Source organism: Ursus maritimus, unplaced genomic scaffold (genome assembly GCF_017311325.1).
Source record: "Ursus maritimus isolate PB19 unplaced genomic scaffold, ASM1731132v1 scaffold_1, whole genome shotgun sequence".
Lineage (NCBI taxonomy): Eukaryota > Metazoa > Chordata > Mammalia > Carnivora > Ursidae > Ursus > Ursus maritimus.
In genome coordinates, this window is record NW_024423343.1 from 61,047,523 (window position 1) to 61,063,791 (window position 16,269).

Consider the following 16,269-nt stretch of genomic DNA (forward strand, 5'->3'; position numbering starts at 1 on the left):
CAGAACAGCAGGGATAACAAGGGTCATTCATGTGAACCCTATAAAAATGAATTTTGAATTTTGTTGAATTTTTGTTGAATTTTTTTCTTTGTCTTGTGAAAGCTGTAAAATCCAGAAAATATATTAACATTTCTTTGTATTATGAAAGCTGTAAAATCCAGAAAATATATTAACAATCCAAAGTAAAGATCACTTGAATCCCATAAGTAAAAGAAAACTAATCTCAAGTTTGGTGTACTTTGATTGTCTTTTTTTGCACATACATGTGCAAAAATAATTTCTTAGTATTAAAAAATTTAAAGACATATTGTATATTTAGCATTACAATCTTTTCCTCCATTTTTGTTATAGATATTTTCCATGTCAAAGTATCATTTGAAATCATGAATTTGAATGATTGCCTAGCAATCCATCATGTAGATAATCATAACTCCTTGATTGTAAGATGCATGTTTATTTTCACATTTAAACAACTCTGAAACAAGGGTAATTCTTCAATTGATAACATGCGATAGTGTAAGTCCCAGAGGTTTTCTCTTTTAGCATTACGTAAGATGGTGCATCAATGGTGTCTTACTTAGATTTGATAAAAACCAGTAAACCATAATTGCTCAAGTTGTTTTCAAAATTTTATTATCAACAATTTATAATCCTTAAACATAAATCATAGTGCACATTTTTTACTCCTTTTGAGGAAAAATGTATTAACGTGGAATAACTGGATAATAGAGCATGAATATTTTTAAAGTCCTTGGTTCATACATGTTGTTGCAAAATTCCTTTTCATGTGTGCCACTTCATGGTTCTTACAGCAGTTGTATGACTAATAATTATATGCATTTTACTGTGCCCTGGCCAACATTCGATACATATGTGTACACATATCTCAGTTGGTCTTCTTACACCTTTATAATTTCCTCCTATTTGTTGTGTTGTTCTAAACTGTATCAGTGTCCTTTATTACACATATAATAGGATATATATTACATATATATCTATATCTTTGTATCTATATCTGTATATCTATATCTGTATATCTATATCTATCTATCTATCTATCTATCTAATTCTGGAGTTGATGGTTACAGTTGTGAAGAGCACCTGACTTCATAGTTCTGGACTCTGGAATTGGATGCCCCAGGAAGCCTGGCAGTGCTGAGTATAACAGGAAGATTGCCTCAAGGATCTAACATTATATACAATTGTATAAATGGCATTCACCCCATTAGCAGATATCTGAATATACAGAGGCCTTCAATCCTCTACAAGGACTTATGGAAAGGGGTTATCTGGAGATGTCCTATAGTAGTAGGCTGTAGATAGGTTTGTACCTTTCATTTGTAATGCTAAGATTGTTTTTCCAGATACAGGAAAAGAAAGATCATGTGCAGAGAATCTATGTGAACAAAATTGTACCCAGTTAAATGAAGGAGGCTTTATCTGCTCCTGTAGACCCGGGTTCAAAGCCAGTACTTTGGACAGAAACTCCTGTGACGGTAAAGTATATTTCCTCCAATTCCCATTAGGAGATCCTCATATTTTTTAGGTTCTCCACTCATTCCCTTTTATTAAACCATTGTTAATTCCTTTAATGAGGCTAAATACTAGTTCTGGCTCATTAAAATACCTAAGTGCACCAATAATTATACTGTTAGAGGGTGATGATCAGTTCTGAATGAGAGTGTAAGCTGTACTTTCATGTTGTATATAACCAATGATGACAAATGTTAAGATTTTGCTCGTTAATTTCTTGGGTCATGAAAAAAAAACAGCACTCAGGGATGCCAGTTTTTTTCCATGTTCTCTTGCCAGTCCTTAGCAGATGGCTAGGCAGATAACTCATCCTCAGTAATGTCTGCAGAATGGATAAGATTTACGAATTCTTCAGGAATGATGAGTGCTTATTGTATCAGTGTGAGAGATCCAATTTTTAAAAAATAAGCACAAGTTTTACTTTCTTCATCAAAGTCCAAGCACACATATTTATTACACACCTATTTATGCCAGACAGAAGTGAGATCTAAGGTATGGAGTTGCAAGGTAGCTTATCAAGATGATAAGGAATGCGTCTGATTTTCAGTGTCCTTCATTATTTGAATTTGCTGCTTCTAACTTGTGATGTGTCATACTCAAATGATTTAGACAGTTCTTTTGGAAGCTGAAACTTAAGAACTCAGTGAAGAAACCAAATGAATGAGTCCCTTTCCTGAAGTTAGTTAGGCCAAGGGAAGTGGTACCAAACAGCACCAACACACTGCTGCTTTCCAAAAGTGAAAATTTTGTTCTGCTATTGCACGGAGTCAGTCACTCTGTTACAGTCGAACCCTGTCTTCATTGCTTACTAGCTTTGGGACTTTGGGTTTAGGAATGGTCTATATTGCAGAGTCATTTTAGAGAATTAAATGAGGCACAAATATGAAAAGCATGTGAAACAATGTCTGAAGGTTAGTAAGTGCTCCATGAATGATGGCATTATTGCCTCTCTTCATCTGCAGCCTTCTTAGGCTTCATTGCTTATGACTATGGATTTAAACAGGAGCAGGGCCTCGAAGGAATGATTGGGAGCAGATGTTACATATTTGCTTTTATTTTATCTGCAGACATCAATGAATGTGAGCAATTTGGGGTCTGTCCCCAGAACTGCCAGAATACCAAAGGAAGTTATGAGTGTTCCTGTGCCAAAGGCTTCAGGTCTGAGAGTGACCAGTATGGAAAACGCTGCGCAGCTGATGGTACGATGGGTTCATGTTGGGATTAATCAGTTGACTTTCAGAGAGATATATGCTGATGAGTACAATATACCAGAAAGTAAACCTTAGACTGTCAGAGTCTTATTTTTAATTCACCAGCTACTTCTGTTCCAACGCCCATCCAGGCTCTTCTCTCTCCTCTCCTTCCAAATTACAACAATAACTGCAATCTGACAACAAATATGCAGGAATTAAAATAGGAGTCAGTACTATGTATTATTCTGGGCTTAGCCTCTTGTCCACCTTGATAAAACTTCAAAAAGTGGACAAGATGTCGCCTTCCAGAATATTCAGACAACAAAAGCTTGTCTATCGGGTCGTGGTCAACAGAAGGAAATTAATGAAGCCCTCCGGCTCCTACTCCAAGATCAAGGTTTGAGGCCCTGTGATTCAAGATGGATCACAAAAACAGTCACATGCAGTCGGGGCAAATCAAGGACATTCTGTTGATAAATCTTTTTTATTGTTCATGGGCTGCCGATCACAGATAGAGAGAGTCTGGCTCATTTATAACTTCAGTCATTAGTTCTACATTTTAGGTTAATGCTGGTATCTCAGAGTCAGACCTGATAGAAAGCAGTAATAAGTACTAGATAGAAATGACAAAGGAGAAAGACTATGTGGCAAAAGTATTATATAGTCCAAATTTCCAGAGGTCTGATCTAAATCAGCACATCCCCATCAAGGGGTTTAGGTCTTTACAAGTCTTACAGATTTGAATTTGAAGTTTGTACGAGAGTTTAACAAACTTGGTAAGGAAATAACATTTTACTTTGCAAATTAAGGGTAAAATGGCTGTTCAATTTCTTCATACAAATTGGGCTTTTAAAGCATGCATCTGACTAGCATACTTAAATATTTTACCCCCCAAACATTTTTGACACTGAATGAAAACTAGGGTAAAGGCATTTGAGCAGTTGGTCTGGTAATTAGGCAGCAAATTAAAAACTATTTAAGTCTTTTAACTAAGGAGATGACTGAAATAAATGCCCGTAGTCATATAAAACACAATGTCAAGACAGAGGAAATATATAAAGTGAACTTTCAAAAGTTAGTTAAATGAGATTCAATTGACATTATGCAAGTAAATTAAATTTAAACATTCTAGACAAAGCACCCCAGGATGAGTCACTATTGAAATAGCTGCTCTGGGTAAGAACAAGAACAAACTGTTTTTGTCATTAGCTGGAAGATAAATTGAGTCATGGAGCTGATTACCTGCTAAAAGAATCATAAAATCTGTCAGTAAAGAATAAGGAATGAGGACATCCTGGTAAACTTTTAGTAGCACTCTACATATTGTATTTCTTCTGTGAGATTGTCTGCAATCTTGTCTGTTTTACTGTCAGTGAATTAGGGGAAAAAATCAGTGGAAAAGAGGACACTATCTAGGAGTCTCAGTCTTGTCTTGTTCTAAACCATTACCCAACAGAGGACCAAGAATAAAGAACTGATAACATCCCTAACAGAAATACTAACCTTCCACTGAAAATGGAGACGGACTGTCCACAGTCACAGGTTTTGCACCCCAGTTGGATATTAGTTCTATTGATTAGCAGAGGTAGTCAGATTCCTATAAAAACATGTTTTTTTAAAGGTGGGAGTATACTTACTATTTTATATCTACTTCATTTTAAAAAGACTTCCGATAGAATTCAAACAGATGAAGCAGCCCTTGTCTTTTTTACAGGTAACCCTCCTTTGTTGCTACTGCCTGAAAATGTTCGAATTCGAAAATATAATCTCTCATCTGAGAAGTTCTCAGATTATCTTGAAGGCGAGGAACGTATTCAGGCTGTTGATTATGATTGGGATCCCGAAGGCATAGGTCTCAGTAAGTATGAACTTTGGCATCTGTCATTGATATTAATTGAATTAATGGAATTAGAAGGTGTTAAGCTTTGGAGAATCTGTTTTTTAATGAGTGAATTTCGTTGCATGCATGGAGGATAGAGCTCCTCCTATCCAGCGTGTTCTGGACACCTTAGCTTGGCCGTGTGTCCCAGCAAAACCTTCTCAACTTGCAACCAAACCTTCTCCCATCTCTGGGGATTGTTTTTTTAGGACCACCTCATATCCCTTTGTTCAGTATCTCTTTGTCTTTGTTCACGCAGGGATTGTTCTTCCCTATCACTGTACGCTTCAAAATTTCTACTCAGACTTCAAAGACTCAGTTCAGATGTCACCTCCTCTGACATCTGCTGTAATCCTTCCTGGGCGCAGTTCCATAATTGCTCACTCGTGAGCCTATAGTGTTTTATACATGCTCTTACTAAAGCACGTGTTACATTGAGTTATAGCCATCCACATCATTTTCTCCCTGTGCCTTAACCATGAGCTCTTTGGAGACAGGATTGAATCTAATTCAACTCCACATGCCAAGCGTCCGACCCAGCCTCTGACCCAGCATCTGACCCAACAGCGTATGTGATGGTTGCTTTTGAAATTTAGTTCAATGAGTGAAAATATGAAAAATGTTAATTGTTGAGACTTTCATGGCTCTGTGGGGTGTGTGGGAGATGGTAATGGGGCAGGAATCAGAAAACTCATCTTCTATGCCTGTCTCCCTCATTGGTAAGCTTTATAACTTTTAATAATCGTAACAATTCTCTGGTTCTCCATTTCTTATCTTGTCTGCCTGCCTCCCTCTGAGAGTTCTTTGAAGATCAAATGAGATAACAGATGTGAAAATGCTTTGCAAACTATTAATAATTATGCCATGTAAGATTTATTGTGGCTGTGTTTTCACACTTACTTACATGATGGAATAAACTTTACAAGAATGGCAAACACCCACGAAAGTATATGCCTTAAAAGTTGCAGTCTTCCTATGCTTTTTAAGATGCCTGCTGGTGACTAACATAATATAATAAAAATTATTATAAAAAAATAAATAATTATCCCAGGGGAAAAAAAAGATGCCTGCTGTCCACTCTCCTTTAGTGTATACACAAAATAGGACTTCTCATCTACATAGCTCCTTTACTGCAAGTTATTGAACAGCCTGCCCCTGGTTTATCTATACATTTCATTTTGGAAACTAGAACTTGATCCTAATGAGAGTAAATAGGCTCTTGGCTGAAATGTATTTTAGTAAGTTACCTTGAAATAGAAACAACTAAGTCAATATCAGTAAGCTATCAGTTGAAGTATTTGTAGCTAGTAGCTCAAGTATGATGTCTTGAGGTTTGATCAGATCAGTGTAATTGAATTATTAGTTTTATAGGAACAATGAGGAAGTAGAGATGTCAATAAATGAACAGTAGTTCACCTGATTAGACCCCAGTTCCTCCCTTACCTGATGTTCTTGACATGAAACTCAACTGTGTGTCTTGCCTTGCAGGTGTCGTATATTATACTGTGCTAGGGCATGGCTCTGATTTTGGTGCTATCAAACGTGCCTACATCCCCAACTTTGAATCTGGTACTAATAATCTTGTGTCAAAAGTTAACCTGAACCTGAAATACATAATGCAACCAGATGGATTAGCAGTGGACTGGGTTGGAAGGTAAGTATAGCCACATCCCCCATCTGTCTATTCTATTTTCCTGTCCAGACCACCTACTGCTTGCCCATGGCACATGAGTTAAGCTGGTCCAGATAAAGGTCACAGTACTGGTGGAGCTGGGTGTTGCCTGGGCTTGCCCTACCCAGCCCCCCCGCAACCACCTTTGCTTATCCTGAGGTGTCATATAAACATTATCATTTCCTGTATTCTGTGTGTGCCATGAAAAAGTTTGGGAAAGCACTGAGGTCAAGATTTTGTATTATATCCAGGAGAGCATTCTTGCCAACAGAGTTGGATTCCCAAATTAGATCTTTCAGTATGGCAGTGCTGTTCATTTTGTGAAGAAATGAAACAGCGTCCCAGTCCTACCAGTAGGGTGGTTGAGATGAAACATTTTTCTCTATGGTAATTATTTTGAGGAGCAGCAGTCCACATCTTGGGTTTTTAGCAGGCTGTATTGTCTGAACAGATTGGAAATTGGACTCTCCTGTTTAACCTTTGAGTTCGAGTTAATAGTGGGGTCAGCTTTGTTCTGCTCTTTTAGATTTCCTAGAACCCCAGGGACCAGAGCCAGACATTTTGTATGATCCCTAAATAGGAACCTTAAGTAGGTTTATTATCAGGGAGATGCCTGAGATGCAAACTGATGTGGAAAAGTTCATAAGCTTCTTCTTCAAGGAAGAGCCTTGCATCTGGAGTCACATTTATGGGAAAGTGAGTATGTTAGGATCAGAGCTCAAACATTCATAGAATTCCCCATGTCCTTGAAAATGAATGGATAATGAAAAAATGTTTGAGAGGGAAGGCTCAGGGGCTTGTTGCCTTCTGGGAGAATGGAGAGTCATTTGCAGCATAAATTACTTTTCACCTTTTAACAAACTTATCCAGCGCTCCTGGAAGACATGAACATTCCTGAAGAAGTTAATTAGGTCCCCGCTGTGCCCACAGGCTATCAGGGCACTCATTACAGAATTTTCTGTCAGGAATCAAGGACTTGGAGAGTCAGTAACTTGAAACTCTAGACTTTAGCACTTCCTTCTGAAAACCAACCAACCAGGCAACTCATGTTTGAAGTTATACTCCTTCCTCAGCCTTCATGAACGAGCGAGTGAAGAATCTGATGGAAATCTTTCTGTTCATAAGGGACTGATACATGCAGCCCTAGCAGTGGAATAGGGCAGGATGGCCTTGCCGAGTTCGTTATTTTGGAAAGGCTGTTTCCACTCATCCTTGGAGCTGCTGCTGGATTGCTGTTGATGCCAGGGGCGCTCTGGGCTGAGCAGAAGCAGACTCACAGGGCAGTCAGAATTAAAGGGCCAGCTAACCAGTGCCTTATGACTTCCACCTGGAGGTAATGTCTCGTAGCAGTGCCAGCTGTGAGGTCCATCGTCATCACTGATCCTGGCTGATCAGGCAGGAGTCCCCCTCTATCCCTTACTCTTCCACTCGTAACTTCCAAAGACCCTTGGCTGAAGAGATCGAGGCATTCCTGAGAGAGGGAGACTCTGCTCTGATCACTGGTATCTAAAGTAGTTGTCTTATTAGCCCCAGCTTCCAAACTGAAGGCTCTCATCTTCAAACCTGTTCCCCAGAAGTGACCAGTCGAGACTCTTTCACAAGTATAACCTTGTCCTTTTAAATTCAGGCATATTTACTGGTCAGATGCCAAGACTAAACGGATTGAGGTGGCTAAACTTGATGGGAGGTACAGAAAGTGGCTGATTTCCAATGGACTGAATCAACCAGCTGCAGTGGTTGTGAATCCCAAACTAGGGTAAGTACTTGAAGGAGTCTTTTCATGTTCTAGATACTTTCCAGTGGATTGTCAAAAATTAATATCTTATTTTTTCCTAATTGTACTGAAATTGTCCTTGGACTATTTGGAATGGCATCACTGACTAATTTAAAGAATTGTAGTATGCCCTAAAGATCATTTAGGACCATCCAGGCTTCAGACTGATACTGTGTAAGGGGAAGCCTTCTGGCCACATTTTTTCTATAACCCAGTTTGTCTAAATTCCACACATTTCTCAATAGAATTTAAGGGTTGGTCTCTACCTGATGATTGGTTTAGACTAGAGGCTGCGAAGTGGTGGCTGGTAGGCTCAGTATGGCCTACAGACATATTGGACTTGAACTAAACAGAGCTTTAAGGTTTTTAAAACTTAGTTACTGGGGCGCCTGGGTGGCTTAGTCGTTAAGCGTCTGCCTTAGGCTCAGGGCATGATCCCAGGGTCCTGGGATTGAGCCCTGCATCGGGCTCCCTGCTCTGCTGGGAGCCTGCTTCTTCCTCTCCCACTCCCCCAGCTTGTGTTCCCTCTCTTGCTGGCTGTCTCTCTCTCTGTCAAATAAATAAATAAAATCTTTTAAAAATTAAATAAAAATAAATAAAACTTAGTTACTAACCTAAAACAATTTTTTAAGCTATATTTTTGGCTTGAAAAATCAGAACAACTGAAAGCACTATGTAGGCATGCCTTTCTTTTCTTTTTCTTTTTTTAGAGAGGGAGGAAGGGTGGAGGGGGAGAGGGAGAGGTTTTCATGCCCAGTGCGGAGCCTGGTGCGGGGCTCGATCTCACAACCCTGAGATCATGACTGGAACTGAAGTCAATAGTTGGACTCGTAACCAACTGAGCCACCTAGGTGCACCAGTAGGGGTGCCTTTCTTGATACAGTATTGCCTGGAACTTCTAGATAGGGCTTTGCTCTCACCATCACTTGATGTTCATAACTGCCGTGCTCCGCTCATTTATCTTGCCTGCCTGGTCTTTTCCAGGTATTGGAAGTGGTGTCAGCCCTGGTCTGTGCAATTCTTCTGTAATTATTAATTGGATGCAAAATTTTAAAATTGGAACTCTTATTTTATTCTCTGATACATCTCAAGCACAAGCAGTGCTGCTAACACATAAGGCATTCAATAAATATTTTATGAAGAATGAACAGCTTTTGTGCTTATACATTTTAAAGTGTCTGAATATATATATACTCGATCAGGGCTGGGCAATTTCTATGGAGGGAGTTTTCAGGAAGGATCGAGCACAGATGCACTGGCTCCTCCTTTTCTCACCCTGTCTCTAAAGTAAAGTGTAAAAACAGTGTCGCTTAGCACCCAGACCTCTGTGACAAACAGTTGACTTCCTGGCTGGAAGTGCATGCCCTGCTTCAGCGGAGAAGCCTCACTAGATGAAGTGTTAAAAAGAGAAAACCTTCTGTTACAGGCTTATGTACTGGACTGACTGGGGCGGAGAACCTAAAATCGAGTCTGCCTGGATGGATGGACAGCATCGGAAAATCCTGGTTCAGGAGGACCTTGGTTGGCCCACAGGCCTTGCTATTGATTATTGGAACAATGACCGGATCTACTGGAGTGACTTCAAGGAGAACAATATTGAAACTATAAAACATGATGGGACTGATAGGAGAATCGTTGCAAATGCAGGTTAGAAATGGGTTAGGTTTTAATATGTTCTTATATAATCAAGAAATATATTTCTAGAGTTTGCCCATTTTCTCCAGGAGGGACCTGATTTTAGGTTGGTATAGGTTCTTAGAAAGTTCTTAGAGACCACTCCCTCCAATCTCCAGCTGCTGATTTAAATGCAAATGAATGCGTTAGCAATAATTAAGGTGTTTTTTTTTTTCCTTTTAACATAATTTTTAAAAGGTGCTCTTAGCAACAGATACTGAAATAACTGAGTTTCCTGTTAGGTTGGCCTGATGGAGTGGCATTTCATGTGTAACCAGTGGAAATCCATGTCTCACCACTTCTAGACCCATTTGTTTTTATTACGCTCAATTGTTCATTATGTAAAATGGAAACATCTAGAAGGAGAGAAATATTTTGTTTTCTTATCCAGATTTTGGCAGAATTGCAACAATCCAGTAAATAAGAGCTTTATATGATAAGTGATGTCTTATGTTCGAAGAAAAAAAAATAGAATCTCTGCCATCCAAATTGTTGTCCAAAAATAAAATTAAATCAGCAACTTGAAAGTGAGCAGATTCTCTATAATTGTTATCAACCAGTAGGCACAAACCTAGTTTAATGTCTACCATCTTGCTCTCCCAACATAGCACACTTCTGTGGTCACATGTACAGAAAGTCTGCCTGAATGTTGTATTAGGGATTAATTCAAGCATAGTGACATCTGATATAAAAGAGGAGTAGGGTATTTCCTATTCAATAACTTTGTTTTGTTTTGATTTTCCTCTGTGGGTAAACAGCAACGAACCCATATAGTCTGGACATCTTTGAAGGCCAGTTTTACTGGATATCTAAGGATAAGGGAGAAGTATGGAAGCAAGATAAATTTGGGCGAGATGAGAAAGAGAAAATGCTGATGGTGAACCCATGGCTCACTCAAGTTCGAATCTTCCATCAACATAGATACGATCAGTCAGGTAACACCAACCTCGGAATAAGATGTTCCTTATTATCTGGAAACCTTATTTCAAATTAATGGCTATATTGTTGGAAAGTGGTAGTGGATTATAATAGTCTGATCTCTTGGTACATGAACGGTGTGAGTGCATATGTGTGTGTGTGTGTGTGTGTGTGTGTGAACCATTTTGACCAAAGAAAGATAAAATTGGAGGTCAGATGTAATTATGTACATCACCAGCAGATGTGAAGTAAAAATATTTCAGTCTTCATTGGAGTACAGGTATATACTTCTAGGCCACAGAATCCAGCAGGCATCAAACCCCTGCTTAGGTGGGTTACAACGGGTTTCGTGGATATGGTTGGTGTTACGTACTCTTGCTGTTCTAAGGCTAGGCTAGTCAGGTTATCCTGAGCTATGTGAGCCTCGGTTTAAAATTGTCAGTCATATGTGTCTGTATCCCCTCTCCTCTTTCCCATTTTCTTTGTTGTGGATCCTGCTTCATCAGGTTACCTGTGTTCTAATTCATCCTTCACCATTGAATGGAGTAAGGTGAAAGGGAAGGGAAATTTTTTTTTTTAAGATTTGATTTATTTATTTGAGAGAGAGAAAGTGGAGAGAGAGAGAGAGCATGAGATGGGGGAAGAGTCAGACTCCCTGCTGAGCAGGGAGCAGAAGCTGAAGGCAGACGGTTAACCGACTGAGCCACCCAGGCACCCTGGAAGGGAGCGAGGAAAGGAAATCGATTTTTATTAAGCTCTCAAAGTCAGATTCTCTCTTCAAGTGTTAACTCAGACAGATGGTTACTTCAGTTAATCTCCAAAACTGTATAAAGAGGTTTTATTTTCATCTCTCATATAAGGAACCCCACTGATACAATAGCTCTTAAGTCCTCCATGTTCCTGGGGCTCTTGTGCTGGGCAGTTCTAAAGACAGGAGGGGAGAGCACAGTGCACATAGTGAGCCCCCTCTCTGGTCCTTGTAGAGAAGGCTACCGAGGAGTTGGAGGAAGATCTGGAGCCAGCTGGGCCCCCTTAAGAGGGTACTGATTACTGTGTAGGCTAGAGACGTAGCCCAGCTGTGCCAGATTAGCATTGACTCTGGACCAATAGTTCTCACATTTGAGCATGATCAGAATCCTCTAGAGAGCTTGTGGAATGTGTATTGTTGGGCCCCACCTGAGGGGTTTCTGATTTAATATCCCTGAGGTGGCTTAAAAATGTGCATTTCCAGTAAGTTCCCAACTGATGCTGATGTTGCTGGTTAAGGAACCACATTTGAAGAGTCCTGCTCCAGGCCCTACGCAACTGTGGGCCATGGACCAGTAGCACTGGTATCTTACGGGAGTTGGTGAGAAATGCAAGACTGTCAGGCCTCACCCAGACCCTTTGCATCAGATTCCCTAGGTGATTTGTATTACGTTCAAGTTTGGAAAGTTCTGCTTTTTTTTTTTTTTAAGATTTTATTTACTTATTCGACAGAGATAGAGACAGCCAGCGAGAGAGGGAACACAAGCAGGGGGAGTGGGAGAAGAAGAAGCAGGCTCATAGCGGAGGAGCCTGATGTGGGGCTCGATCCCATAACGCCAGGATCACGCCCTGAGCTGAAGGCAGACGCTTAACCGCTGTGCCACCCAGGCGCCCCTGGAAAGTTCTGCTTTAGAGAGCTGAAGAAATGGGCAGATTTTGAGTGAGACTTTGGAATATGGTTTCTTATTTTATAGCCATGCCGTGTCTGTGCTTACATATTGGACGTCAGAGAATCAGGATCACAGAATGTTAGTCTGAGAGGGAATTTAGAGATCATCTATACCTTGGAGAAATCATAATATAGGCTAAGGTAGAATTCAGAAGACTCCAGAATTACTTGAGAAGCTTTTAACGGTAACACTTGTGTTGCATCCTCGACCAATTTAAATCTGAATTTCTGTGACTGGGCATCCATAGTTGTGAATAGCTCCCAGGTGATTCTGATAATCACAGCTTTCAATTCCCTTGTCTGGCAAGTAGCAGAACCAAAGTCCAGAAGAAAGCCTTCCTACGAGGGCGGGGTGGAAATCCTATCTAATGTATGATCTGGACACATTAGGATCTATGGTAATGACAAGTCTTGACATAATAATAGGGTCTTATGGGTCTTTTGAACTCTTTCAAATTGCTTTGTGTTGATGGGGTTTTTTTTAAAGATTTTATTTATTTATTTGACAGAGAGAGTGAGAGAGCACAAGTAGGGGGAATAGCAGAGGGAGAGGGAGAAGCAGGCTCCCCGCTGAGCAGGGAGCCCAGTGCGGGGCTCGGATCCCAGGGTCCTGGGATCATGACTTGAGCCGAAGGCAGGCACTTAACCATCTGAGCCACCCTGCGTTGATAGTTTTTGAGGTCATGCAGTGGACTAGACCCCTGCCTTCCAAACCCGCCAGGGCAAGGCAGGAGCTAGGTAATGCCCGGGGAATACGTGAGTGGCACAGGAGTAGGCTGGAGGGGCTGTACCACTCTGGTGGGGCGGCACGGGAGACATGGTATAAATGAGGTGAGTAGCCAGGTGGCATGTAGCCTAGCGGTGCTGGGACGTTGCCTGGGCCCTGATGTCCCCGGGCAGGGCCACAGCTCAGTTGATGGGTATATCCTCGGTTGGCGGTCTCATTTCCTCCTCAGACCCTAACCGCTGTTCTCATGTGCTTTCCAGTGCCCAACCGCTGTAAAAATGTCTGCAGTCATCTCTGCCTCCTGAGACCGGGAGGATACAGCTGTGCCTGCCCCCAAGGCTCCTCCTTCATTTCAGGGAGCAGCACTGATTGTAACGCAGGTAAGGGGCCCCGCCTGGGCAGCCCCGGGGGCCTGGGGACAATCATCTACCTTCTACAGTAGGCTCCCTCCCAGCGTTTCATCTTTTGCGGGAGCCTGAAAAATCCCTGTGTGCTGGGTCCTTTGCAGGATAGAGTGCGGGCGGCTGGAAGGAGGGATGAGAGATCAGAAGTAGGAACAGAGCTGAGTGGGGCTGAGGGAGCCAAACAGAACTGGTGTTCCGATGATTGCTGAGAATTATTTGCTAGGATCTGTGTAGATCCCAGTGCCCCCAAATCTACTGTTGTGTTGTTTTGTAAAGATAGTGGAAGAGTGGGTTTTCTGTAAGGCCTCTGCCTCCTTTCTCTACCCCATACTGGAAGTCTGTTGCTCCCGAATCCATTCAGTCTTAACTGGAGTGCCTCAAGTGGGGAACTAGGTTCCTGAAGTGGGGGGCCTTATCCAGTACAGATGGGAGGGCCAGGGGAGGGTCACTGTTTTCCTCACATGCTCATTTCAAAGTTTTGTCAAGTGAAAAAGGGCCGCATTTTAAAAGGTAACTTACATTGTTGGGAGATGGAGGCCAGAATTAGGAAGCCGTGGTTTACTTCTCATCCCAAATGCTGTGGATGGTCTGTGCCTGGCAAGACCTTTCTTCAGTGGCTCTTAAATTAAGGAATGTATAAACCATGGGTATCCACTAGTGACCCTAACCAATTTTTAATATGCAAATTACAAAAATCATCCTGCAGTTCACTAATGGCCCATTTTGTGGCTCATGTCCTTGTTTTTATGTTTTAGTGACCCATTTTATGGTTCCCTTCCCTCAGTTTTAGCTGATGGGGATGTGCTTAACCGCCGTTGGCCACCAGGGGGAGCAAGTGGTTAAACAAGGCACCACCTTTTGAGTTTTCCCAACCAGGCTGAAAAGTTGGCAGGTTTAGAGAATGAAACTCAGGGAGAGAAAACTGCTTCCCCCTCTTCCCTTCCCGTATCCCCACTCTGATCCCAAGGCTCCTGGAGAAATATTGGCAAGATTACAATATTTAGCAATATTTTGAACCAAACAAAGATTTCAGGCTTTTGACATTTGTTCTATGCTGTAGATGGATGGTTCTGACATTTACTGCAGTTTCACACTCAGGAGTAGTGTTGTCCAAGTTGTCACCTTGTCTACGACTTTCCTCATTTACATTTTTTGCCAAGTGCATTATAGTAAGATTCTTGTTTAAAAGAGCCTAACCAAAGCAAGCATGCTAATGGTGGTAGTTATTCCATATGAGGTCTTGGTTTGGTATATTAGTTAATTTGATGAGTATTTGAGTGCCTACATTGTGCTAGGCACTAAGTGCTGGAGATAACCAGAAGTGAACAAAACAGATCCTTTGCTCTTGTTGAGTTTATATTCTAATAGGACTGTAAACAGAGACCCTCCCCCCAAATATATAATGTCAGGTGGTAAAAGCAAAAGGAGAAAACTAAGTCAGGGTAAGAGAGATGAGGGTGGGGTGGGAGTTGGGTTGCCTTAGACAGAATTCCAGGAAGGCCTCTCTGATGAAGTGAACTTTGAGTAGAGATTCAGATTGAGGGACTGAGCCAGGAGGGCATCTGAACTCCTTAAATAAGCACACATGTGATAAATACTCACTGAGCTTCTTCTGCATATGAGACATGGGAACACTAACAAACCCCATCAGGCACGTGCAGGGAAGAGTGGGGGCTGAGCTGGAACAGGGGCCCAGAGCAAGGGCAGTTTTGGAGGACTTCAGAAAGAGCACACCTCTAACCAGCTGCCCATCAGGCGTCTGTGCATGAGCGCTATGTGTCTGTCAGTTGATCGATGGGTCCCTGATGCTTTGGAGCCTTCAGCTGAAGTTTCGAGGTGTGTCCAGATTAAACTCTGGTGTTTAATTGGGCTTGCAGAGGAGAATTCTGAAAACTTCAGATGAGAACGCGAATGTCCTAAGAGATTCCTTTACCGTAGTTTCTTTTAAACGTTAATGTATGTTCTGGAGTGTAGCGTCTCTTCACTGTTTGGGGGGAAATGCTCTAAACTACCTCTTTCCTTCCACCAGATGTATGTTACTTCCCCAAACCTTATTATTGATAAGGAAAGTCATCTGACTTGAGTGGCAGGTGACATTTTGATAGGGAGACTAATTAGCTGCCCCACCGCCATCCGCTTCCCACTCTGACCCTGGGCCTGAAGCAGATTTGCATGGTTTGGGCGCTCTGCTGAGTGTGGCTGACTAACACATGCATGGCTTTCCCTTTCTGCAGCCATCGAAAGTCCTATCAACATGCCCCCCCCATGCAGGTGTATGTACGGAGGAAATTGCTATTTTGATGAGAATGACCTCCCCAAATGCAAGTAAGTCTGAATGTTGAGGTCCGAGCTGTAGGCCTTGCCTCTTCTGGGGGAATTTGACACAAAGTAGCCAGAAAAACAAGTACAGGCACCTTGCCAGTTCCCTAATTTTAACATCTTCACCAGCTTGCCCTCCCTAGGGGGAGTCCGAAGAGAACTAAGGCCGTGCTACTCAAACTGTACTGTGCATAAGAATCATCTGGATCAAATGCCCATCTCCTTCACAGGGATTCTGCATTTCCAACACCACCACCCCCTCCCCAGGAGATGCCACAGGATTGTGGGCCAACTCTAACAAGGGGTTAGAGAAGCGACAACCCCATTTTTCTACTCACCTGGTGTTGTTAATGACGCTAGGATTGTGGGAGACCAGCTGTCCGCAGGGCTGCTTCAGCCCAAGCACTTGTGATGAGCAGAGACTAGGCTAAAGATTTGGAAAAACAAGAATTGTTGAGAAAGCTCTAACATGGAGCAAGA

The 16,269-nt window shown here is 41.7% G+C and overlaps 1 protein-coding gene across 1 annotated transcript in view; it reads left to right on the forward strand.

Annotated features, from left to right (window-relative positions):
• The window catches only part of LRP2 (LDL receptor related protein 2), a 180,244-nt gene that overhangs the window by 154,192 nt on the left and 9,783 nt on the right, over positions 1–16,269 (forward strand). The window contains exons 65-73 of the mRNA XM_040636652.1: positions 1,365–1,496; positions 2,601–2,732; positions 4,441–4,584; positions 6,094–6,259; positions 7,905–8,033; positions 9,478–9,698; positions 10,484–10,660; positions 13,327–13,446; positions 15,705–15,795. Coding sequence (XP_040492586.1) covers positions 1,365–1,496; positions 2,601–2,732; positions 4,441–4,584; positions 6,094–6,259; positions 7,905–8,033; positions 9,478–9,698; positions 10,484–10,660; positions 13,327–13,446; positions 15,705–15,795 — 1,312 coding nt within the window. The remainder of the gene's footprint in view (positions 1–1,364; positions 1,497–2,600; positions 2,733–4,440; positions 4,585–6,093; positions 6,260–7,904; positions 8,034–9,477; positions 9,699–10,483; positions 10,661–13,326; positions 13,447–15,704; positions 15,796–16,269) is intronic.